Below are 27,230 nucleotides of genomic sequence, written 5' to 3'. Positions count from 1 at the left end.
CAATGCCCGTATCTATTAGTAAAGATATCTCTCATTGTTATATATGGATGCTAACTGTTCATCCTAATATTGACATGTCTGGTTCTGGGGCCTTTTCGGTATCGGACGATGATGTAAGGCACATTTTAGCGAAGTTGAACGTACGTAAAGCAGCTGGCCCAGATGAGGTGTCACCTCGTCTATTATGGGCTTGCTCGAGTCAACTATCATGTATCTTCGCTGACATTTTCAATAGGTCGCTAAGTACTTGTAAGGTTCCTAGTATATTTAAAAAGTCAATAATCATACCTGTCCCTAAGAAAGCCACAATCTCCCATCTCAATGACTACAGACCCGTTGCGCTAACCTCAGTTGTAATGAAAGTATTTGAACGTGTAGTACTGAAAGTTATTAAATATAGTCTCCCTCCTTCATTATGCTATCAACCACCTTGAAAAGGTAAATTCTTATGTCAGAATACTTTTTATTGACTATAGCTCGGCTTTCAATACCATAATTCCAGCAAATCTTCACAACAAACTACTGTCTCTTGGTCTCAATAGTTCTCTATGCAATTGGATTTTTGACTTTCTATCAAATAGACCCCAGGTGGTTAAGACGGGTTCTTTCTTTTCGGAGCCACTCATTTTAAATACAGGTGCTCCCCAGGGCTGCGTTCTTTCTCCCATGCTGTATTCTCTCGTTACCCATAATTGTGCTTCATCTGCTAGCGACTCTTTGATTTTTAAATTCGCTGACGACACGTCAATTGTGGGTCTTATCCAGTATGACAACGAGACAGCATACCGAGACCAAGTGGACAGTCTTGTTGGTTGGTGTGCCGATAATAACCTTGAGTTAAATGTTGCTAAGACAAAAGAAATTATCGTAGATTTTAGGAAAAAGAGAATGTATCACACACCCTGAATATTCATGGGAAAGAGGTAGAAATCGTAGATACGTTTAAATTTCTCGGGTCACTTATCTCAGAGGATTTAAAGTGGGAGAAAAATGTTGATCACATTGTAAAAAAGGCTCAACAACGCCTTTTCTGTCTACGCCGTTTAAAGAGCTTTGGTGTCAGTCAAGCTATTTTTAAAGAAATTCTACCGGGCTGTGGTTGAGAGTGTTCTGACATTCTCAATCACAGTCTGGTATGGAAACACTACTCATAAGGATCGTGCTAAGTTAAATAGAATTGTGAGAACGGCATCACGTATTATTGGTATAGGCCTTCCATCTCTTGAGTCACTTTTTAATTCACGCGTCACCAGGAAAGCAAAATCAGTAATTAATGACATAAACCATCCAGCCCACACATTGTACGAACTGCTGCCCTCTGGTACTCGATATAGATCAATCAAAACCAAAACAAATCGCTTCAAAAATAGTTTTTATCCTCTGTCAGTTCGTATTTTAAATGAGTCGTAATTTGTTTTAGCGTTTTAGCGTATATGTACATATTTACCACTTTTAATAGTTATTCATATCCACACCGTTTGTGTTTTAACCGAGTTACGTATAACTAAAGCGAATTCCATTGTATAATTTTATACTTATGGCAATAAAGTTAATAATAATAATAATAATAATAATAATAATAATAATAATAATAATAATAATAATAATAATAATAATAATAATAATAATAATAATAATGCTAAAGTCGATTGCCACTGTTATTTAATGTAGTGTCCCATACAATTGTACGTATCTAGAATGTTGGAAGTTGGGGAGGGAGAGGGGTACTGTATAATTATCATATTATATTATTAAAATAAGTGCAGCCGAGGGAGGGGGCTACGAAAATGTTTGATTTCATTTCGGGGGAAGGCGCCATGAAATGTTGAGAGCGCGAAGGGGAAAAAGTGCGAAATTTTTTTACCAAAATATTTTTCCCCAAGTCCTCCCCCCACCGTAAATTCTAATCGCAGTCTTACCAGCTGTTGTTTGGCCCTAGAATATGGAATAAAGCAGAAATCAAAATGAAGCAAGAATCCCTTATATTCTTATGCAAAACGTCTGCACATGATTTAAACTATCACCACGGACTTATTTAGCGTTAGCACAAAGACAGTCATCTGAGAAGTAAAGTAGTTGAGGACACCCACACTCTAACACTCGCTAACTCGTGTGATAAACTTTTCATGCAAATGACTAGAGCAGCAAAGTGACTATTCCATATACATATGTATCTTCGAGCAATTTTGTTGCACAGGTAAGTTACAGTAACTGTTTTCTTGTTCTCCTAATAAGTTGTCATGGAAATCTTATGACTGGACCTGATAACGATACTGGTTTATATGTCGCCTAGCTTATCAAACGATGCTTTGTGGCACTTTTACAATCAATATTGTCACAAATTAACTCTCATGCAAAAATGTATGTCTCTGGTCTTGACTTGAGAATCTCAATACTTAGTGCAGAGCGGACAGTAGTTGACAGTTGGTTCCACAGAATTGCGGCAGCGTAGCTGAAAGATCGATCTCCGTACGAGTTAAGTCTTGTTCTGGGAACCTTGAGTGTTGTATGACTTGAACGCAAAGATCTTGTAGGGTTGTTAACTATGATATGTTCAACAAGATATTGAGGGGGGACATCATTTAATGATTTATAGGTGAGAAATAGAATTTTATACTGAATTCTGAAGGTCACCGGAAGCCGATTGAGATGCATTAGTGTGTATTTTATACTCGATGTCATAAAATGTTAGATCGATAATTAATACAAATGTATTCCTATGGCCATACAACGTAAAAACTAGGTTTTTGGCATTTTGATATCTTTGAAAAACATCATTTCTAAAAGAGATTACATGATCAATTCAGAGTAAGTCCTTATTTGCCTAGTATTAAAAATCCTTAAAATCCTAGTACTAGGGATTATTGGATTACCACTACTGATATAGTTCTTTGTGTTGGTGGAAATACGCCAACTACACTCAGGAAGATCGTCTGTGGAAGAACGAAGCGTCAAATAAAGTACTTTTATTCACCCCAATCAATTAAACTTGCGCTAGCTGCAACTGGGACAATTTTTCATCAAATAACCAAAGATATATTCACTAAATATTGGTCAATTTATACTTGTAAAAAGACATTGTACTAGCAGGCCATTGTCTGTCTGTAGGTAGTGGAGCTGCAAGTTTAAATCTTGATCGAAAGGTCGGTTTAGAATCTGTCATCATGATAAAGCTGTACAACTTGTAACTTGACTATCATTTCTTTCGATCAGACAAACATTATAGTCATTGAAAATTGTTAAAATACCAATAATTAGAAGTTGTACATGTCAATCAGAGGGCAATATTATCCACGAACAGTACAGACACAGATTGAAATCGTGATCGCCGTTGAGGGCGCTGGGTGTTGGATGCGGACCATTCAATTTGATTGATTTATCGTCTATACAGATACGAAAAATACGATCACCCACAGATGATGCAATACTGTTCACGGTAAAGAGTGAAAGCAAACATAGAGATACTGAAAGAAATTGCAACAAGAAATAAGCTTGCCTGTAGGGGGCGCGGTTGTAGGTTGTGGTGGCGTTGGTGCTGGAGTTGTCGGCGGTTTGGGGTTAGACTGTGAACATCCAAAATATACAATGTAATTTATGTATTTATGTGTGTATTGCGTATTATATTTTTCTATAATTAGGCAATATCTTTAGTATGCAAATTCAATATAGAGTTTCAAATAGTTAATTTTGCAATTAAGGGATACATCATGTAATGATATGTATAGCTCAAAACTGTGGAGTCCAACGACGTCTGCAGCAACAAAAATCTATGTTAGTTCCCTTATTCTATGTTTTCCCCTTATTCTGTTTACGTCTGATTGAAATCGATTCAACTGTATTGGAAGGGTTTGGTGTAAATATGACATAATTAACCATCATCGCAGAACTGGAATTCTCCATTACTTCCCCAGCCAGTAGAATATCCAATGTAGTTAACAGGTAAAGGATTGGGATCAGTCCATTCCATAAATGTTTCCTGGCCTTCTTTACCAACCCTGATAACACCATTGTTGTAGGTTTTCCAAAGTCCTCTGATATTCAGTAGGTGATAAAATATTAGGAGTACTTGCTACTGCGTTGTTATGGCTCCGTTTACTATGTCGTATAACTGATTGCGTATTTCCCCATTGGTCGGTACAAAACACAGGTACATGCCAGGTACAGGTAGGGGTGGGGGTGGAGCCCTCAACAGCAAGAGTTTGAGTAACCGAGACTAATACGTTACAGCAGAGGTCAATGAAATGTGGCACAAAAATCAGGTTAGGTGATGGGTACATTCTATGCTTTGTAATTGTGGATTTTATCTACCATTTATACTCACTCCTTTTGTATGCAATGTAACAAATGCGCATGTTTCATGTGAGCTATAATTAAAGTTGGTTGATTGTCAAGAGAGATATCATTTTAGTGGTTCGGAGTATTTATCACAAACGTTTTCAATAGAATGTGGACATATTCTAGTACTTACATTGTTGAATTAGCATTTATAAAAGAGAAGGTGAAATTATACATTGCAAATATATATTGCAATTAAAACAGATGGCGAATCTTTGGATCCAAATGTGAATGTGAATAAAAAAAATATTTAGGCTTTACATGACCTGGCGTGGACTGGTCTGTACCTGGCCTGTACCTGTGTTTTGTACTGACCGGTTGGGTGATTACTAAGGGACTGGTCAGTTTCTCCAGCTTGGAGGGGGGGGGGGGGGCGGCGGTGGATTCTTAAATGGGGCTGACAAAAAGTCACTGAACCCCTCTATCTGTAAAACCAAATACAGGCTGACCCCCCCCCCCCCCCATCACTTAATTCTAAAACATGATGACCCCCCCCCCCCCACACACACACACACACACACCATATATAATATTCACATGACAGATATTTTTTTATCGTGATTCAGTGTGGACTGCTTGACTGTCTCGCAAATACTTTGTAAGATCCTGGGTTAGCACTATCATAATTATAATTATTGACTACACATGGTAAATATATTCCAAAAGGAGTTTAATAGCATCTTAACAGTGAAAGGTTGGGGAAAGCTTGAGAAGGGAATATGTACATCTTTTATGGGGTCCTAAGGGGTCTCCCCCTAGAAGCCCAGAAGGTTTATAACTCTGAAAAGTCAATTTTGAGGCTATTCAGACATTTTCAGAAAATAATTTCCAGCTTTACAAGACAGCACTAACATGTAAAAAAGCAACTACATAGGGTTGAAATATAGGGGGGATATGTCCACCTCATGTGGGGGTCCGAGGGGGTCTCCCTCTAGAAGCCCTGGGGGGGGGGGATTTTTACTCTTAAAGCCAATTTTAGGCTATTCAGACCCTTTCAAGCAATAACTTAATCCATGCTTTACAAGACAGCACCATCAAGTATCAGAAACTATTCTTTATAACTTACATTGGGTTGAAATGTGTTCTTAAAAGTTAAATGGCATCATTATATACATGTAGTAAAGGTCAGCACATCTAATGGTAGTATCATTGGTAGGGGAGATTTGGAGTTTAAGGCAATTTTAGACTATCTTGGCAAACATTTCACATCTTTTAAAAGACAATATCATCTCAAATTAGAATAGGGTGAAAATATTTTAGAAACGTTTAATACCACTATGACAGTAAAAAGGTTGTTGGTGCAACTGATTTTTGGTTGAATGCATGGGTGACCTCTGGGGGTGAGGGAGTCCTTGGAGTTTCCCCCCTGGCAGAGCTGGAGTTTTTTGCTTCTATTAAGGCAATGTTTTGGTTATTCATAGCCTTTGAGGTAATATTTCCAAGCTTCGAAAAGCTAACGTAAATGTAAGTTTTAAATGAGTTTCCCATGTCACATAAAAATGGGCCCGTAACATTGGTATAGGGGCATTAATATTGCATGTATAGTAAAGTCACCGGTATGTTAGAGAACTTTAGATGTTCATACCTAGTGTATAATAGAAACTGGAATCTGATGAGATGTGGTGATTTGTAGTGTCAATAACATGTAGTGTCCGAAATAGAAAGTGTATTAATCCCTTCTGACAAGTTCATACTGACGAGTAGAACAATTTCTTTTGTAAAATATCTATCAAGATTACCATTAAGAAACCTTCAAGTTCACGTTTGCCCCAAAGTGCAATATAAGTGAAGCACTGATTGTGAAACAGCCAAGCATTTACATGACATGTTCTGTAACTAGTGTGGTAGCTAGGTAATACATGACTTGTATATGTATATGTATAGTTATGTTTGAGCTAATAAGTAATATTAAAGACTTCATGTAAGAAACAGGGAGAAGCTAACAGGAGTTGACACCTCGGGATTCTCTATGACGTTTATTATACATTCACTGATCGATGTTTACTGAGGCATTACTAATCGATATTTTGATAAAGGTTATTGTTTTCCATATTTTATGAACTGGACCGGTTCTAGTATGCGGGTAGCCATTTATATATCAGTAGTTCAAACATGTTAGATGTGTCAGTGACTAACCCAAACTCTCTCCCAGTAGTTCAAACATGTTAGATGTGTCAGTGACTAACCCAAACTCTCCATCAGTAATTCAAACATGTTAGATGTGTCAGTGACTAACCCAAACTCTCCCTAAACATACTTTATCCCGTGTGCACTGAAGCGTCTTAATGGAAATATCAACAACGGTAAAAAGAATTAATGTCCTTAAAACTAAATAAGGCGTAAAAAATGGTGTGGTTCCGATTACATTCAATTTTAGAATAGGTGGGGTAGGTATATTTTTTTAAATTTTATTTTTGGGTCGGTATATTTTTTTTATTTTATTTCATTTTTTTTCATATATGAGTGTCTAGTTCAGGTAGTTATGTTTTCCGTTGTTTTCCATATGGTCTCTGTGTTATTGGTTTCTTCTCATGAGATGTACAGCCATTACAGATTGGAAGAACAGTTTTATATTGTCTTTTTAAGTTGATTTCAGTTTCCGCATCCACTATTTCTTGCGAGACTTCCGCCACGATTTTCGCGATTTTATTTTTTTTCTCGAATACGTAAAAAAAAGTTTAGGGTCTCTCCTAAGCTAGTCGTAAATTAAACTTTTTCTGTGTCAGTTATCATATGAATCATTCGGATATTTAATCTAATAGTGTCAGAGAGAGAGAGAGAGAGAGAGAGAGAGAGAGAGAGAGAGAGAGAGAGAGAGAGAGAGAGAGAGAGAGAGAGAGAGAGAGAGAGAGAGAGAGAGAGAGAGAGAGAGAGAGAGAGAGAGAGAATCTATCTTGAGTGTGTATACTAACCTATCTACTACTTGTATATAGGGCAAGATCTGCTCCTATGTTACATACAAAGATATACACTGACACAATACATGTGTACATTATGTTTTATTAATAGATATCGGTTCAAGTGCCTGTGGTCATACGGGTGGGGAACATCCCCACCAAGTTTCACCAAGATCAACCCAGCAGTTTTTTATTTTGTCACACACACACACACACACACACACACACACACACACACACACACACACGCTAACACACATACACACACAAGCACGCAAACACACACACACACACTAACACACATACATACACAAGCACGCAAGCACACACACACACACTAACACACATACATACACAAGCACGCAAGCACACACACTAACACACATACATACACAAACACGCAAGCACACACACACACACACACACACACACACACACACACACAAACACACACATACACACACACACCAAAAACATCACATTCAATAAGACTGCATCTATCCCAGTCAAGGGCTAAAATAGACAAAACACATGTATTTATATTTTATGGTTTTATTTTTTTTCTTGAAAGCTGATAAAACCCTTACAATTAACTTCAGTAAACACAGTTTCACACTTCACACACCAACTCAATAAAAATAATAACATTAGATAGAAATGTGCAAAGTATTGAAAACTAGAATACCACTGTACTAAAACATGACAACAGTGTTGGCACTCTCTCAGGCTTAGTCAGACACAATCAAGTATGGAAACTGGTTACTAGTGGCAACCATCAAATCTAACAGGATCACTCCAGTAACTGTACATGTGCCTCAAGGACTTGGTAATGTGTCAAATGTAATATTTGGGTTGGTATATCATCAATGTCAACACTTGGAAATGTCTCAAATTCTCTCTTCTTTTGTTTTTTGGAATGTGTTTTAAATTTGACAAGTTGAATAACACATTCGATTTGAATGCAAATAATGAAAACAATCACTTTGTGACCAGAGTGTCAAGAAACCATTGAGACTTTGCTGCAACCACTCACTGCAGGCACTGCAATTTATGTAACAAAAATGTAGACACATAAAGTAGTGGTATGAGTGTCAGTAAATGACTATATTCACCTACATATATATCTATCTATCTAAATAATCAAACACTGTTGTCAGACAGGAAGGATTAGAGCAGAACCACACAAGACCAGCTTGAGACAATAATGCATTGACACTTATTTGTATGAACAGTATTCATTCTAATGGATGGAATCGGGATATTATATTGAAAGGCAAAATACATTACTGGCATACATTTAGAAAATTAGTGTCATTTTGAAAAAAATTTGGTGTGATTGTGAATGTTGTTTTCATTTCTAGACATTTTAATTATACAAGTCAAGATATTGACAATAGAATTAATTGAATGTACAATTATAAGAATTCTGTAATTATTTCTATACACCATTATTCAACTATTGTAAATACTATACAATAACTCTTATCGTATCCAATGTCAGCTGGAGTTTGTTCTGAGCAGCATTATACTAGTCACATGACATAAATTGTGATATCTGATTGGCCAAGTTGGCACCAAATAAGATTTTCTATTACTAATCAAGTTGCAAAGCTGTATTTCAGTAAAAGCGTGCTGGTAACACTGCTAGATTGCATCAAACATGTTTGCAAATTGAAATAGCACACACAGCTCCCTGTAACAACGGCAAACTAAAATGTTTGCTGTTATATTTGCATATAAACCCCTAATACTGCTTTCAGTGGAAGTAAAACTTAGCAAAATACAATTCTAGGACTGCCTTAAAATGTTAAACAATAGAGTCAATGGCATAGCTTTGCACAACTGAATATACATGTATTAGAGCAGTTTGACAAGAGATTGATTACAACCTTTATAGGCTATGTGTCCTCAAATGACACCAAACAGGCTGTTACTCTGACATATGTATTATACCACCAATACCACAGACTTTGAACTAAAACAAATAAAGCTTTGTTAATGCTACCAGTTAACATCCTAAAATGATCGGCAAACAGCACTACTAAATTTGGATCATTTTAGAACCAAATTGCATACCAAAGATAAGTTTACCTTCAATAGCTTTTGATAAAGACAAATCTAGGAACATGCCAACCAAATTTCAGCCCTCAACAGCCTTGGTCATTTTTGAGATTTAGGTTTTTTACTACAAGTAATTAGTTTTAATACTTAATTTACATTTGTACAATGGAGTCATCTTGTGTTAAACAATTCTCCATTTAGACAATCCTCCTAACATTTCAACCTAATTTCAGAATTACTTGACAAACAAATAATATCTTTTTGGACCAAACTTGCATATCAATGATGGGGTCATAATGTCTTGAATAATTCTTTATCTACAAATCTCTAGAAATATCCCCACTAACTTTCAAACCAATCTGCCCAGTAGTTATAACATTTTTTGACCCAAATCACACCCCTGTAATGTGATAATTTCGATTTGAACAATTTTCCAACTAGATACCCAAAGTAACATTGCCATTAAGTTTCACTGCAATAGGACCAGCATTTTTTTTACTTTATATCATTTACATGCATACAGACAGACAGACAGACACACACACACACACACACACATACATACATACATACATACATAGAGACAGACAGACAGACAGACACTGCACCATGCCAAGAGCAAAACTGTACCTTATACATTTGTAGTTCAGTTGTGCTAAAATTCAAAGTACATCTGCTCAGAGGACGACACATACCACAGAACATAATCTGAATTAGCAAGGTAATTAATCAGCTGCATCTGTACGCCAACCAATTAGTAAATATCAATCATCTAGTTTTCCTTCATATTGCTGAATTGATATCTAACTTGTAAGACATACACATCAAATAGCTAAAGTACCATTTACTATTACTGTGCAGGTTTGGTTACAATTGGCTCATGCATTTCACAGATACTGGTGAACACAGATGAACACACACACACACACACACACACACACACACACACACACACACACACACACACACATACACACGCGGACGGACAGATGGACCCCAATGTAGTAGTCCCTTCGCCCCCATTATGGGGGCTAACAAAACAATTAGGTGGTAGCCAATCACTGCCTCTATACTATCAGCTATGAAATTAAAAATACACCTGGATGGTAGCCAATCAGTGAGTCTATACTATTATTAACAAAACACCTACCAGTGGGTGGTAACCAATCACAGAGTCTAAACTATCAGCTGTTGAATTAACAATACAACTGTGTGGTAGCCAATCAGTGAGTCTATACTATTATAAGCAAAACAAATGTAAGGGGTAAGATGAAGCAAACGGAATGGCCATGTAAGGGGTAAACCATTTAGAACAAACCTGCCATGTTAAGATTCTCTTTGCCATTACTAAAAGTCAACATCATAAACACATAACAATTTATTAAATGTAAATACTAGTGACAACAACAAAAGACAATTATTATATCAGAAATAGGTCAATCTAGCCATTCTTTGTGCAAATATTGGACGTATTTCTGACTTTACAAGGTGTGAAAGAATTTAAGATAAATGTCAAAGTTTTGCAAGGTTAAGATAACATTGGCAATTTAAGTGGCCATTATAATAGCATTGTATACAGCTATCATTTGGTCTTACTAAGTAAAATCAAGGTCTTTATCAAAGGCACAACTTTAATGTTAGTAACATTACACCAAGAACAATTACATATATTAATATTTTTTATATAATATACCATTATAAGCTAATGCCAAGCTAAATAAAGAGACTGAAATAACCCTCGATAGGTCAAAGGTCATGGAATAAAGATGGCTATACTGTAATTCACAGTCAACATATATTTATACAAACATAAAATGATGTAATTACAAATACCATTATCTAATATTTGTCATCTGTGTACTCTGTCAGTACCCATTGATTTATATATGATACAGTCTGTCTTAGTGATGGTGTTAGAATTAATTAGTCAAGTCATGTTAATCCTACAATAACAAACGGCCCCTTTAAAAATGCCATGGTTACAAGTAGTGCTAGGTTTGTAAACAGAAAACTTACAAAATTAACACAAAATATGGATGGATAACAACATTGTTTACAGGAAGTATGGAGGGAATAAAAACCTACAAAAGTCAGGCATGTAAGCTAGGGATGGAGATATTGTATAGGAGATATGTAAGCTATGGATGGAGATATTGTAAAGGAGATATAGAGAAAGAGGACGGAAAGTGCAAATCCAATGATTGCAATAACATAACTCTTCTAAATACATTTCAGGTAAGTTAGGATGAAAATAAAACACTGCAATGGTTGAAATGATGTGAAATATACATTGTTAGAAAATGGTGAATTGTACAATACCTCTGAACACGACACAAAATACATGCAGCCTTTCCCAACATACAATGTCTAGTTTTCATAATGATTATATATTTTGAATTTATTTGAGTTAATTTTAGACTGCAAGTGCGTGTGTTATCTTGATCATGAAATAGTTGCAGTAATAAAAGAAGTGACAAGTATAATGTTGAAATTTCAATGTTGACTTATTTTCCTTCCACTAGGGTTTGTTTAAATTCATCAAAATGTCAATTCAAGCATTTTACAGAAACAACACAAATAAGATTTCTGAAACAATTCTCGATACCTGCAATAGCATTTTTACCTCATACTAGGGTCACAATAGAAAAAGGTGGTTGATTTACTAATTTTCACACACACCTACCAGGTATAGTAATGCATGTGAAGCACGCAAAGCGGAAGTTAGGTTGTCAACCAAGAAATCAAATGTTCATAATTTTCATGATGCAACCTAGGCAGTAACATTCTATTGCAAGTACCAAGAATTCACATTTCATGTTATCTACCAGAATGTAAATTCATTTACCTTATTATTATTATTATGCAACTTTACTCCAACAGAACAAAGCTGACAACATAATTTCTATGAGGCATCAGATTTATTTTATGCAAACTTTGGGGGAAAAATAAATTCCTGTCAGCTTGAGTCTTTTTTATTTTAGAAAAATTGTGAAATATGAATGTACGAGTCTGAGAAACAAATATACAGTATCACTGTCATCACACATCCCCATCAAAAAAAAAGTCTAAAAAAAAATGCTAACATGAAAATAGAACCAATGACAAACTGCTTTTAACAGTTTTCTCAGAAATCATCACATGATATCAATTAGATTTTGTCATTACTGTTATCAATTTCATAATTTTTTCAGATATGTACACTCGGTTCATTGTCAAATCATATCTTGTTAGTCTCATTGCTGTCTTCTCTTCTCTAACTAGGCTGTTCCAATGGTACAAGGTCTGTATGATATTTTTCAACACGGTTCAGCAACTGTTGAGCAACAGGACAGAAGTCTGATTCCCACACAGATTTGAGATATTCCCTGGTTTCATCATCCATATCATTATTAGATCCATCTATGGCGGTCTCTTCATCTGATTGATAACAAAGATATAGTGTTATTTGTTGGACTAGACATTCATTATTATCTATATATGTAAATTTAACTTTTAAAACTCTGTGCAGAAGCATTTATGAACACATCAAATGAGAACCAAGCAGATTGTACTGTGTGACTGCTAATTGTCACTAAAACTTGTATCAAACTATTGGGTTGCCTAATGCCTTAATTTGGATACATGACCCTTAAAGTTTGCACCTGATAATATGGTGTTAGACACTTGAATGGCACACCTGATAATATGGTGTTAGACACTTGAATGGCACACCTGATAATATGGTGTTAGACACTTGAATGGCACACCTGATAATATGGTGTTAGACACTTGAATGGCATACCTATGTAGTACAGTTTTCATGTTGTGCAGTAAATATTGATCTTTAACTACAAATATGGCCACTATTCATTCAAATTTGACAATACCAAATGTAGAACAAAGTGACACACACAAGTCCCATTACATCACATTTGTGCTAGGTTTGAATGAAATTACATGTCAGAGAAATGACTTATATTACATACAGACACATTGATGGATAGATAAATGGATGGAGTCTGTTTTGGAGGTTAAGTAGATGAAAGATAAGCTTACCCAAGTATTCAAGCAGTAGATCTATAAGATTGTTGGTTTCTTTCTCACCGAAACAGATAGATGAACTAGTTAACTTTTCACTGTAATTCCAAAGTGTCATACAAACCATACCAGCTAACTGCCAATCGTTGTGTCCAAAGTCACGCAGTACATCAATAAGTCTAATCAGGAACAAAGTGAATGAAATTACAACTAAGATCACACAAGTGAATGAAATTACTACAACTAAGATCACACAAGTGAATGGAATTACTACAACTAAGATCACACAAGTGAATGGAATTACTACAACTAAGATCACATAAGTGAATCAAATTACTACAACTAAGATCACACAAGTGAATCAAATTACTACAACTAAGATCACACAAGTGAATCAAATTACTACAACTAAGATCACACAAGTGAATCAAATTACTACAATTAAGATCACACAAGTGAATCAAATTACTACAACTAAGATCACACAAGTGAATGGAATTACTACAACTAAGATCACACAAGTGAATGGAATTACTACAACTAAGATCACATAAGTGAATCAAATTACTACAACTAAGATCACACAAGTGAATCAAATTACTACAACTAAGATCACACAAGTGAATCAAATTACTACAACTAAGATCACACAAGTGAATCAAATTACTACAATTAAGATCACACAAGTGAATCAAATTACTACAACTAAGATCACACAAGTGAATCAAATTACTACAATTAAGATCACACAAGTGAATGAAATTACTACAACTAAGATCACACAAGTGAATGAAATTACTACAACTAAGATCACACAAGTGAATGAAATTACTACAACTAAGATCACACAAGTGAACGAAATTACTACAACTAAGATCACACAAGTGAATGAAAGGTATTGGAATATTGAAAAATTCTTATAATTTAGCAAATCAAATTGTTGAAAATAGATGTTCTTAAGGTCTCTATAATATGGGCAAGTTATTGTCATCTTACAAAATAATACTGTAAACCTGGAATTTTTTCACTAAACACTTATTGTTGCTTATTTCGTAAATGCAAAAATAAGAAGTGACTAAAATGCTTTTTATACATAAACACGATGTACCACCAGTCTGGTATTAATAAGTAAAATTTAGTCTTTGAGAAATAGCTGAAGACCGTAAAATCACAACATTTTCTAGTAATGAAAACAACTTACTTTTTAATACCACCTTCTTCTTTCAGTTTAGGTCTTTGTTTTTCATCTGTCATCAGATTAATAAGTACACCACAGGCAATATAGACAACTTCTCGATTGCCAGCATCTAATAACGTTATCATCATTTCATCCACTGCATAATACAAATAAAACATTTCATATATTATTGCATATGTACCAATGTACACATGTCGACTGACATTATTAGGGCGATAGTGTATGTTTGTTCCCTCGGGACTAGCCAGTCACACCTAAACAGTTTCGAGACTGTTTTGGTGTGACTGGCTAGTCCCGAGGTGAAACAAACGTACTCTATCGCCCAAATAATGTCAGTCAACATATGTTTTATAACACACCGAACAAGAATCATACACCACGGCACACTAAAATAATTATGACAAACTTCTCCATATAAGCTTCAATAAATTTTCAATAAATAATGGCGCAATAGTTCTCCAAATACTAACTGCTGTCTTGATTACTGCCTTTAATTTTTTAGAGTCTTTCTCAGAGATGATGTTGGCCAGCTCTTCTCTGGAATTTCGATGAATCAAGCAAAAAATTCACTGCTTTGGCGACGGCTTGCGGTCATAGTTGCAGACGAGCAAGACATGCATGTTTACAATTTGTCGTTCTTTGAAAATATCGTCTGTATTCGTGCACACAGATGACGTCATCCTGAGGTACTATGCGATGGAACTAGTCCCTTTGACCTTGCCCACTGTCACAATTATCAGGTGGTAGTATTTGACCTTGCCCACTGTCACAATTATCAGGTGGTAGTATTTGACCTTGCCCACTGTCACAATTATCAGGTGGTAGTATTTGACCTTGCCCACTGTCACAATTATCAGGTGGTAGTATTTGACCTTGCCCACTGTCACAATTATCAGGTAGTAGTATTTGACCTTGCCCACTGTCACAATCATCAGGTAGTAGTATTTGACCTTGCCCACTGTCACAATTATCAGGTAGTAGTATTTGACCTTGCCCACTGTCACAATTATCAGGTGGTAGTATTTGACCTTGCCCACTGTCACAATTATCAGGTGGTAGTATTTGACCTTGCCCACTGTCACAATTATCAGGTGGTAATATTTGACCTTGCCCACTGTCACAATTATCAGGTGGTAGTATTTGACCTTGCCCACTGTCACAATTATCAGGTGGTAGTATTTGACCTTGCCCACTATCACAATTATCAGGTAGTAGTATTTGACCTTGCCCACTGTCACAATTATCAGGTGGTAGTATTTGACCTTGCCCACTGTCACAATTATCAGGTAGTAGTATTTGACCTTGCCCACTGTCACAATTATCAGGTAGTAGTATTTGACCTTGCCCACTGTCACAATTATCAGGTGGTAATATTTGACCTTGCCCACTGTCACAATTATCAGGTGGTAGTATTTGACCTTGCCCACTGTCACAATTATCAGGTAGTAGTATTTGACCTTGCCCACTGTCACAATTATCAGGTGGTAATATTTGACCTTGCCCACTGTCACAATTATCAGGTGGTAATATTTGACCTTGCCCACTGTCACAATTATCAGGTGGTAGTATTTGACCTTGCCCACTGTCACAATTATCAGGTGGTAGTATTTGACCTTGCCCACTGTCACAATTATCAGGTAGTAGTATTTGACCTTGCCCACTGTCACAATTATCAGGTGGTAATATTTGACCTTGCCCACTGTCACAATTATCAGGTAGTAGTATTTGACCTTGCCCACTGTCACAATTATCAGGTGGTAATATTTGACCTTGCCCACTGTCACAATTATCAGGTGGTAGTATTTGACCTTGCCCACTGTCACAATTATCAGGTAGTAGTATTTGACCTTGCCCACTGTCACAATTATCAGGTAGTAGTATTTGACCTTGCCCACTGTCACAATTATCAGGTGGTAGTATTTGACCTTGCCCACTGTCAATTTAAATTAACATTACTTATTGTATTAACAATAATGTTAGATGTGTTTACAGTGGGCCACAATCTACAGTATCTAATTTTGTATGTGTGTGTGTGTGTATGTGTGTGTGGGAGGGGGGGGGGAGGTTGTGTGTGTGGGGGAGGGGTGTGTGTATATATGTGTGTGTGTAGGAGGGTGCATGCGAGTGACTGAACTTGCCTTTCTTTTGAGCAATGAAGTCTCTGACTGGTGGATTCCTGGAAAGGTTTCCAAAAACTCTAGATGCCTCTACCATACCATCCATGTTATCATTCATTAATAGTTTAACCAACACTGCAAAATAATAACAAATCAAAATAGCACAATAGTGTTGTAGCACATCTATAGTTTGGTAACAAATGATTTTGTAACTTTTCGAGAGCATTAGGGTGTCATTTTACAAGTGTAGCTATGTGTGTAATGCTAGGCACACATGTTTCATTAATATGAGAGACATGTTTCAGTGTTTTTGCTAAAGTTTGGGAACCCCGGTAACAGAAAGGGGGAAAGAGGTAAAACATGCAAATGTATCATAGTTTAGGTGGGGAATCCCGGTAAAATGATGTGGGAACCCCGGTAGATTTTACCTACTTACCGCCCTTAAATAAAACACTGTGTTTTATCTGTACTCACATTCAGCAATCTCTAGTTGTCTTTCATTGATGGCTATATTCCTTTGTCCATAGTACGATAAGTTATTGATAGTAGCTACAGTGTTCAGCACCAATTCTTCACTCTGTGTTACATCCTTATATGCTGTAAAATGTCATAATATATCAAGTGTAAAAAGAACACTCAGTTACTGTGCCAGTGGATGGTTTTTACACACACACACACACACACACACACACACACACACACACACACACACACACACACACACACACACACATTTAACTGGTGATTTCAAACTGATTCACCTTTCATACACTGGTACAAAAATCTACAAGAATGCCATTGATATGAAGGTTATATAGCCATCTTGCAATGTTAATAACATTAACACAGCCATATTCACTGTAAACTATAACATTTACAATTTTTATAGTTGACTAACACAAGAAGATGCTGTTATTCACTGGAAAATTTTATCAACCATCATGAAATATTTAACTAAGTATATCAGATGAGAGCGACATTCATCGGAAGTTTTACTAGCTTACCTCGAAACATTTCCATATCAGAACACTAGAGGGCATGATTCAGACTATCCTGCGAACTTACCAAGTATTTGTAAAAGAAGACTGACACAGTTATTATCGGCAGCAATTACTGGACCAACATCCTGATTTATAGACAAATTTGCAATCACACGAATCAATTTGATCAAGACATCTTCTGTCTTGCTTGGAGATTTACCATTGGACTTGGACGGAGATTTCTCTTGTTTATCCTAAAAAATACAACACAGGTTGTCAGAGATATGGCTGTCCATGGACAGATGGAGAGATATGGCTGTCCATGGACAGATGGAGAGATATGGCTGTCCATAGGCAGATGGAGAGATATGGCTGTCCATGGACAGATGGAGAGATATGGCTGTCCATAGGCAGATGCACAGATATGGCTGTCCATGGACAGATGCACAGATATGGCTTTCCACAGATGGATGCACAGATATGGCTGTCCATGGATGGATGCACAGATATGGCTGTCCATGGATGGATGCACAGATATGGCTGTCCATGGATGGATGCACAGATATGGCTGTCCATGGACAGATGCAGACATATGTCTGTCCATGGATGACGGGATGGACATAGATCATTCCTATTCCAGGCTGTGCCCATTGAGGCTAAAAATAGTGTTTCTTTTTCTGAATGTAGAAGTCAAAATATTTTGTAAAATGTTGCAAAATTTAACCTGTACTTCAATGAAATATATCAAAGTGAATACATACCTTAATATCACTCTGGAAGTAAGTTTTAAAGACTGCCAACAGTACTTCCATACAGTTTTCAGTCTTATACAGACTAGCACGGGCGTCATCATTCTTGGCAGTCAGATTACCCAACACAAAAAATACCCTGACTACTAAATCACACTTGCGTTTATGACGATTTAGCAAATTGATGAAGGACTTGAAACAGGTTGGATAGGTTGACAACACATAACAACAGTCATTGTTCAGAGTTAACTTACTGTAGAAAAAAACAATATATATGGATAGTTAGTGGATCAGTAGTTTCATTTAGTTTAGTGAAGTAAAGATACACATGGGATATTCACGTAATAAAAGTGGCACAGGCTGTAACTATAGGCTTTAACTATTCTTAGAGGATGTAACTGTACTAACCTAAGAACTCTTGAAATGTTTAACATAAGATCGCTATCATTGGTGTACTAACCTAAGAACTCTTGAAATGTTTAACATAAGATCGCTATCATTGGGGTAATTTTCCATCACTTTACACATGGCTTGTATAACTTGACAACCAATAAACCTTGGTCTGTTTGCACCTAGGTCTGCTAGATTCCTAAATGTCGCCGTCACTTGAAGTAGTAAATTAGAGGTCTGATCTGTTGTCTTTTCTCCTTCACTATTCTGTAAAGACAAAAAAACACATTTCTGTAACTTTCATATTGTGAAAAATAATTTCATTGGTACAGTTTCACTTAGTTTCCATCAAACAAAAAATACCGCCAATGGCGTTGTAGCACAACTGTAGTTTTTAAAAATGTTTATCCATATGCTAGTCTATGCTAACAATAGGTGTTTATTTGCTGAATAACTATCCAGTTGCCTATCCAACCATGTTGCTATCTTTACGATAAATACTATCATTTGGCTGTTGCTATGGGCGTGGTCATGTTGTTAGATATATTTGCATACATTTGTGTATGTTTTTGTTCACTTGTGTATGAATTCCTGATATTGTCTTTGCAATATACGTGATCATTTGGCTGTTGCTATGGGCGTGGTCTTGTTGCTAGGAAAATTTACATACATTTTTTGAATGTTTATTCAATTGTCTATTAAACCCTGTTGTTATCTTTGTGAAATACACCACCGTTTGGCTGTTGCTATGGGCGTGGTCATGGTTACTACGGTATTTGCATACATTTTTTAAATGTTAATTCATCTGTCTTTCTATTCCTGTTGTTATCTTTGCAATATACGTGATTATTTGGCTGTTGTTATGGGCGTGGTCTTGTTGCTATGCAAATTTACATACATTTTTTGGATGTTTATTCAATTATCTATTAAACCCTGTTGTTATCTTTGTGAAATACACCACCGTTTGGCTGTTGCTATGGGCGTGGTCATGGTTGCTAGGGTATTTGCATACATTTTTTGAATGTTTACTCGCTTACCAGATGATGTTGTTATTTGACCAAAATATACTGCCATTTGGTTGTTGCTAAGGGCGTGGTCATGGTCGCTAGGGCCAATTTTGTCAAAATGTTTTTAAGAAAATCTGCAGAATAACAGTTTCAGAAACATCTCGCCAAGTTTCAGACTAATTGACCAAGTACTTTTTGAGATATAAGTTTTTGACCAAAAATGAACATTTTTACACCTAATTTGCATATCACTCATGGAATCATGGTAAGCTTAATATTTCTTCGTCCATACATCCCTAGATACATTCCCATTAAATTTCAGCCCAATCTGCTCAGTAGTTTTAGAATTATAGATTTTTAACCAAAAAGACACATTTTTAGCCCTAATTTGCATATCACTGATGGAATCATCCCGTCATGAACAAATCTTACTTTACACCACCTTAAGAATGTTCCCACCAAATTTCGCACCAATCTGCCCAGTAGTTTCTGAGTTTAAGTTTTTTGACCAAAAATCACATTTTTTGACCCAAATCACACACCTGTGATGCGATCATTTTGATTTGAACAATTTCCCAACTAGACACCCAAAGTAATGGACCCACCAAATATCGTGGCAATCGGTTCAGCTGTTTTTGACTTTAAGTTGTTTACACACACACACACATCCACACACACACACACACACACACACACACACACACACACACAGACAGACAGACGCCGGGCGATCCCTATAGCACTACTGAACAAGTTCAGTTGTGCTAAAAACAAGTGTAAAATAACATGCTAGATACTTTGTACACATGAATTTAATTAATACTCACTGTTACATTTGCCATGCACATACAGAGTAGTAACTTATCTAACTTGGTCACTAACTGCAGTACAGACTAACCTGGTTACTAACTGCAGTATTGACTAACTTGGTTACTAACTGCAGTACAGACTAACTTGGTTACTAACTGAAGACCAGACTAACTTGGTTACTAACTGCAGTATTGACTAACTTGGTTACTTACTGAAGTACAGACTAACTTGGTTACTAACAGCAGTATTGACTGACTTGGTCACTAACTGCAGTATTGACTAACTTGGTTACTTACTGCAGTATTGACCAACTTGGCTACTAACTGCAGTATTGACTAACTTGGTTACTAACTGCAGTATTGACTAACTTGGCTACTTACCGCAGTATTGACTAACTTGTTTACTGAGTGCAGTATTGACTAACTTGGTTACTTACTGCAGTATTGACCAACTTGGTTACTAACTGCAGTATTGACCAACTTGGTTACTAACTGCAGTATTGACTGACTTGGTCACTAACTGCAGTATTGACTAACTTGGTTACTAACTGCAGTATTGACTAACTTGGTCACTAACTGCAGTATTGACTAACTTGGTTACTAACTGCAGTATTGACTAACTTGGTTACTAACTGCAGTATTGACTAACTTGGTCACTAACTGCAGTATTGACTAACTTGGTCACTAACTGCAGTATTGACTAACTTGGTTACTAACTGCAGTATTGACTAACTTGGTTACTAACTGCAGTATTGACTAACTTGGTTACTAACTGCAGTATTGACTAACTTGGTTACTAACTGCAGTATTGACTAACTTGGCTACTTACTGCAGTATTGACTAACTTGTTTACTGAGTGCAGTATTGACCAACTTGGTTACTAACTGCAGTATTGACTAACTTGGTTACTTACTGCAGTATTGACTAACTTGGTTACTTACTGCAGTATTGACTAACTTGGTTACTAACTGCAGTATTGACTAACTTGGCTACTAACTGACTGCAGTATTGACTAACTTGGCTACTAACTGCAGTATTGACTAACTTGGCTAATTACTGCAGTATTGACTAAGTTGGTTACTAACTGCAGTATTGACTAAGTTGGTTACTAACTGCAGTACAAACTGACTTGGTTACTAACTGCAGTACAGACTAACTTGTTTACTGACTGCAGTATTGACTAACTTGTTTACTGACTGCAGTATTGACTGACTTGGTTACTTACTGCAGTATTGACTGACTTGGCTACTTACTGCAGTACAGACTAACTTGTTTACTGACTGCAGTATTGACTAACTTGTTTACTGACTGCAGTATTGACTGACTTGGTTACTTACTGCAGTATTGACTGACTTGGCTACTTACTGCAGTACAGACTAACTTGGTTACTAACTGCAGTATTGACTAACTTGGTTACTAACTGCAGTATTGACTAACTTGGTTACTTACTGCAGTATTGACTAAGTTGGTTTCTAACTGCAGTATTGACCAACTTGGCTACTTACTGCAGTATTGACTGACTTGGTCACTAACTGCAGTATTGACTAACTTGGCTACTTACTGCAGTATTGACTAACTTCGTTACTAACTGACTGCAGTATTGACTAACTTGGTTACTTACTGCAGTATTGACTAAGTTGGTTTCTAACTGCAGTATTGACTAACTTGGCTACTTACTGCAGTATTGATGGCAAGTAGTAACTTGGATAAAGCCTCTACACATCCACATTCTGATAGTTCTTTCAACATTGAAGTGTTCCCAGTGAGGAATTTCAGAGCTCCAACACAGTAAACCAGTGCATCACATGCTGTATGATGATCTGTATTCTTTACAATATCTAAAATTAAATCTGAAATGATTCAAGGAAAGCAAAGTCAATTTTAAAGCACAGATTAATTTTGCCTAGGTAGGTTGATTGATATCCATCATTTTGCCTATGTAGGTTGATTGGTACCCATCATTTTGCCAAGGTAGGTTGATTGGTACCCATCATTTTGCCTAAGTAGGTTGATTGGTACCCATCATTTTGCCTAGGTAGGTTGATTGGTACCCATCATTTTGCCAAGCAAGGTAGGTTGATGGGTACCCATCATTTTGCCTAAGTAGGTTGATTGGTACCCATCATTTTGCCTAAGTAGGTTAATTGGTACCCATCATTTCGCCAAGGTAGGTTGATTGGTACCCATCATTTTGCCTAGGTAGGTTGATTGGTACCCATCATTTTGCCTAGGTAGGATAATTGGTACCCATCATTTTGCCTAGGTAGGATAATTGGTACCCATCATTTTGCCTAGGTAGGTTGATTGGTACCAATCATTTTGCCTAAGTAGGTTGATTGGTACCCATCATTTTGCCTAAGTAGGATAATTGGTACCAATCATTTTGCATCACACATACACAGATCTACATATACAGAGAAAGACAGACAGGGCTCAACACACTCTTTACCACACACACATACATATATCCACATAGACAGAGACAGACAGACAGAAAAACACTTTACCTCATACACATCCGTATACAGACACAGACACACATATATATACAGATACACATACACACACGAACAAACTTTTCCACACACACAGATACACACACACGCACACACACACACACACACACAAAGTTTTCCACATCTATAACACTAATGATCTTTATAGTTCAATTATAACAATATATATATATAATTACCTAAAAGATTATGCTGCATGAAGAGTGTATCATTGTTTTCTTCTCGACTCACTTTAAATACCAATCTGCAAACATTCATTAAATTATTGCCACTAACTTTGAACTGTAACATAAAAAACAAAAACACAATGTTATTAAAAATGATAAAAGTGTTATCAATAATGAGACATTAAATCTGAAGTCTGTTAATTGTGTCAAAATATTTGGAAGAAAATCTGCAGAGTAACACTTCTAAAAACATCTCTCCAAATTTCAGTCTCACTGATCAAGTACTTTTTGAGATATGAATTTTTGACCAAAATTCAATTGTTTACACCTAATTTGCATATTACTGATTGAGATCATTATATGTTGAATTTTTCTTCATCTATACATCCCCAGATGCAACCCCATTAAATTTCAGCCCAATCTGCTGAGTAGTTTTGGAATTAAAGATTTTGACCAAAAAGATAATTTTGAACAATTTCCCAACTAGACACCCAAAGTAACATGGCCACCAAATATCAAAGCAATCGGTCTAGTAGTTTTTGACTTTAAGTTGTTTACACACACACACACACACACACACACACACACACACACACACACACACACACACACACACACACACACACACACACACACACACACACACACACACACACACACACACACACACACACACACACACACACAGCGATGCCTATAGCACTACTGAACCTTCAGTTCAGGTGTGCTAAAAATCCACTTGTCATCCATATGACCACTTTAAAGACACAGTGTTACATACATGTATATCATGTCAAGTATTGAAATGGTGAAGTGCAATGATTATACACATAATGTTTATCAACTTACAGCCAATATAAGTCTTGCTAATTTTAACATTAATTTAGGATTATCAATGTCTAGGAGTCGATACACTGGTTTTAAGACTGAGGATCTTCTTTTGACACCCCTTCCTAGCATATTACCAGCTTCTAATGTTTTATACAGTACATCACATTGGTTACATAACACCAAAATGTCTTCTTCTGTAGGAGCTGTAGGTCAAACACATTGTCAATAAGTTTGTCAGTGACTAGTAAATCTGGTATGAGATCAAATAACTGTCTCAGTTCAAGTATAGATATTTTCATTTCTTATATTTGATATGTACATTTCAAAATGTCTTATTTTTGAAATGGGAACAGGCTGAGTTTATATGTATTTCAGCTATAGGGTAATACTGAGTATTTCAAAGTCACTCACAGTATTTCAGCTATATTGTAATACTAAGTATTTAAAAGTCACTCACAGTATTTCAGCTATAGGGTAATACTAAGTATTTAAAAGTCACTCACAGTATTTCAGCTATATTGTAATACTGAGTATTTAAAAGTCACTCACAGTATTTCAGCTATAGGGTAATACTAAGTATTTAAAAGTCACTCACAGTATTTCAGCTATAGGGTAATACTGAGTATTTAAAAGTCACTCACAGTATTTCAGCTATAGGGTAATACTAAGTATTTAAAAGTCACTCACAGTATTTCAGCTATATTGTAATACTGAGTATTTAAAAGTCACTCACAGTATTTCAGCTATAGGGTAATACTGAGTATTTCAAAGTCACTCACAGTATTTCAGCTATAGGGTAATACTAAGTATTTAAAAGTCACTCACAGTATTTCAGCTATAGGGTAATACTAAGTATTTAAAAGTCACTCACAGTATTTCAGCTATAGGGTAATACTAAGTATTTCAAAGTCACTCACAGTATTTCAGCTATAGGGTAATACTAAGTATTTAAAAGTCACTCACAGTATTTCAGCTATAGGGTAATACTAAGTATTTAAAAGTCACTCACAGTATTTCAGCTATAGGGTAATACTAAGTATTTCAAAGTCACTCACAGTATTTCAGTTATAGGGTAATACTAAGTATTTAAAAGTCACTCACAGTATTTCAGTTATAGGGTAATACTAAGTATTTCAAAGTCACTCACAGTATTTCAGCTACAGAGTAATACTAAGTATTTCAAAGTCACTCACAGTATTTCAGCTATAGGGTAATACTAAGTATTTAAAAGTCACTCACAGTATTTCAGTTATAGGGTAATACTAAGTATTTAAAAGTCACTCACAGTATTTCAGCTATAGGGTAATACTAAGTATTTAAAAGTCACTCACAGTATTTCAGCTATAGAGTAATACTAAGTATTTCAAAGTCACTCACAGTATTTCAGCTATAGGGTAATACTAAGTATTTAAAAGTCACTCACAGTATTTCAGTTATAGGGTAATACTAAGTATTTAAAAGTCACTCACAGTATTTCAGCTATAGAGTAATACTAAGTATTTAAAAGTCACTCACAGTATTTCAGTTATAGGGTAATACTAAGTATTTAAAAGTCACTCACAGTATTTCAGCTATAGAGTAATACTAAGTATTTAAAAGTCACTCACAGTATTTCAGTTATAGAGTAATACTAAGTATTTAAAAGTCACTCACAGTATTTCAGTTATAGGGTAATACTAAGTATTTAAAAGTCACTCACAGTATTTCAGTTATAGAGTAATACTAAGTATTTAAAAGTCACTCACAGTATTTCAGCTATAGGGTAATACTAAGTATTTAAAAGTCACTCACAGTATTTCAGCTATAGGGTAATACTAAGTATTTCAAAGTCACTCACAGTATTTCAGCTATAGGGTAATACTGAGTATTTAAAAGTCACTCACAGTATTTCAGCTATAGGGTAATACTGAGTATTTAAAAGTCACTCACAGTATTTCAGCTATAGGGTAATACTAAGTATTTAAAAGTCACTCACAGTATTTCAGCTATAGAGTAATACTAAGTATTTAAAAGTCACTCACAGTATTTCAGCTATAGGGTAATACTAAGTATTTCAAAGTCACTCACAGTATTTCAGCTATAGAGTAATACTAAGTATTTAAAAGTCACTCACAGTATTTCAGCTATAGATTGTATGCATGTATTGATATTAAACATTATACTATAAATATATAGATTGTATGCATGTATTTTCATTTGAGTAAATGGTTTATAAACTCAGCTTGTGCCAGTTTAATCTATACCCTCTGGAATAGGTAGGTGTGTGTTTGTGTGTGAGTGTGTCTATGTCTATGTGTGAGTGTGTTTATGTGTGAGTGTGTGTTTATGTGTGAGTGTGTGTTTGTGTGTGAGTGTTTGTATGTATGTATGTATGTATGTATGTATGTATGTATGTATGTATGTATGTATGTATGTATGTATGTATGTATGTATGTATGTATGTATGTATGTATGTATGTATGTGAGTGTGTTCATGTGAATGAGTGTGTTTGTGTGTATGTATGTATGTATGTATGTATGTATGTATGTATGTATGTATGTATGTATGTATGTATGTATGTATGTATGTATGTATGTGAGTGTGTTTATGTGAATGAGTGTGTTTGTGTATGTATGTATGTATGTATGTATGTATGTATGTATGTATGTATGTATGTATGTATGTATGTATGTATGTATGCGTTTGTGTATTATATACTTACATTTCTTTTTACATTCCATATTTTCTAGTATAGGTAGTATATGTGTATTCCAGTAGAGTGCATCTTCTTGACTTTCATCTTCTCTTCTACCAGCACTACTAGACCTATCACTGGCATAACCACTTTCACTCCGTACAGAACTACCACTGCTTACCCTCTCACTGTTAAAACAAACCACAGCAGTGTTAGCATCAACCACTTGTAAACAAACACCACATATCATATGACAACTTATATTCACTCTAATAGTACCAGTAGACATATCACATGATAACTTACATGTTAGAATTGACTCTAATAGTACCAGTAGACATATCACATGATAACTTACATGTTAGAATTGACTCTAATAGTACCAGTAGAAATATCACATGACAACTTACATGTTAGAATTGACTCTAATAGTACCAGTAGAAATATCACATGATAACTTACATGTTAGAATTGACTCTAA

At 35.7% G+C, this 27,230-nt stretch overlaps 1 protein-coding gene across 1 annotated transcript in view; it reads right to left on the bottom strand.

Annotated features, from left to right (window-relative positions):
- Positions 1–10,247: 10,247 nt before the first annotated feature.
- The window catches only part of LOC144432535 (armadillo repeat-containing protein 2-like), a 51,135-nt gene continuing 34,152 nt past the window's right edge, over positions 10,248–27,230 (bottom strand). Inside the window, exons 6-17 of the mRNA XM_078120764.1 lie at positions 26,777–26,937; positions 24,093–24,277; positions 23,256–23,358; positions 22,238–22,410; positions 18,815–19,011; positions 18,367–18,607; positions 17,691–17,859; positions 17,100–17,222; positions 16,647–16,760; positions 14,512–14,644; positions 13,329–13,489; positions 10,248–12,710 (exon numbers count right to left, since the gene is read on the bottom strand). Of these exons, the coding sequence (XP_077976890.1) occupies positions 12,547–12,710; positions 13,329–13,489; positions 14,512–14,644; positions 16,647–16,760; positions 17,100–17,222; positions 17,691–17,859; positions 18,367–18,607; positions 18,815–19,011; positions 22,238–22,410; positions 23,256–23,358; positions 24,093–24,277; positions 26,777–26,937 (1,924 nt within the window). The 3' untranslated portion in view covers positions 10,248–12,546. The remainder of the gene's footprint in view (positions 12,711–13,328; positions 13,490–14,511; positions 14,645–16,646; positions 16,761–17,099; positions 17,223–17,690; positions 17,860–18,366; positions 18,608–18,814; positions 19,012–22,237; positions 22,411–23,255; positions 23,359–24,092; positions 24,278–26,776; positions 26,938–27,230) is intronic.

Source organism: Glandiceps talaboti, chromosome 3, assembly GCF_964340395.1.
Source record: "Glandiceps talaboti chromosome 3, keGlaTala1.1, whole genome shotgun sequence".
Lineage (NCBI taxonomy): Eukaryota > Metazoa > Hemichordata > Enteropneusta > Spengelidae > Glandiceps > Glandiceps talaboti.
This window is presented reverse-complemented; position numbering and strand designations above follow the sequence as displayed.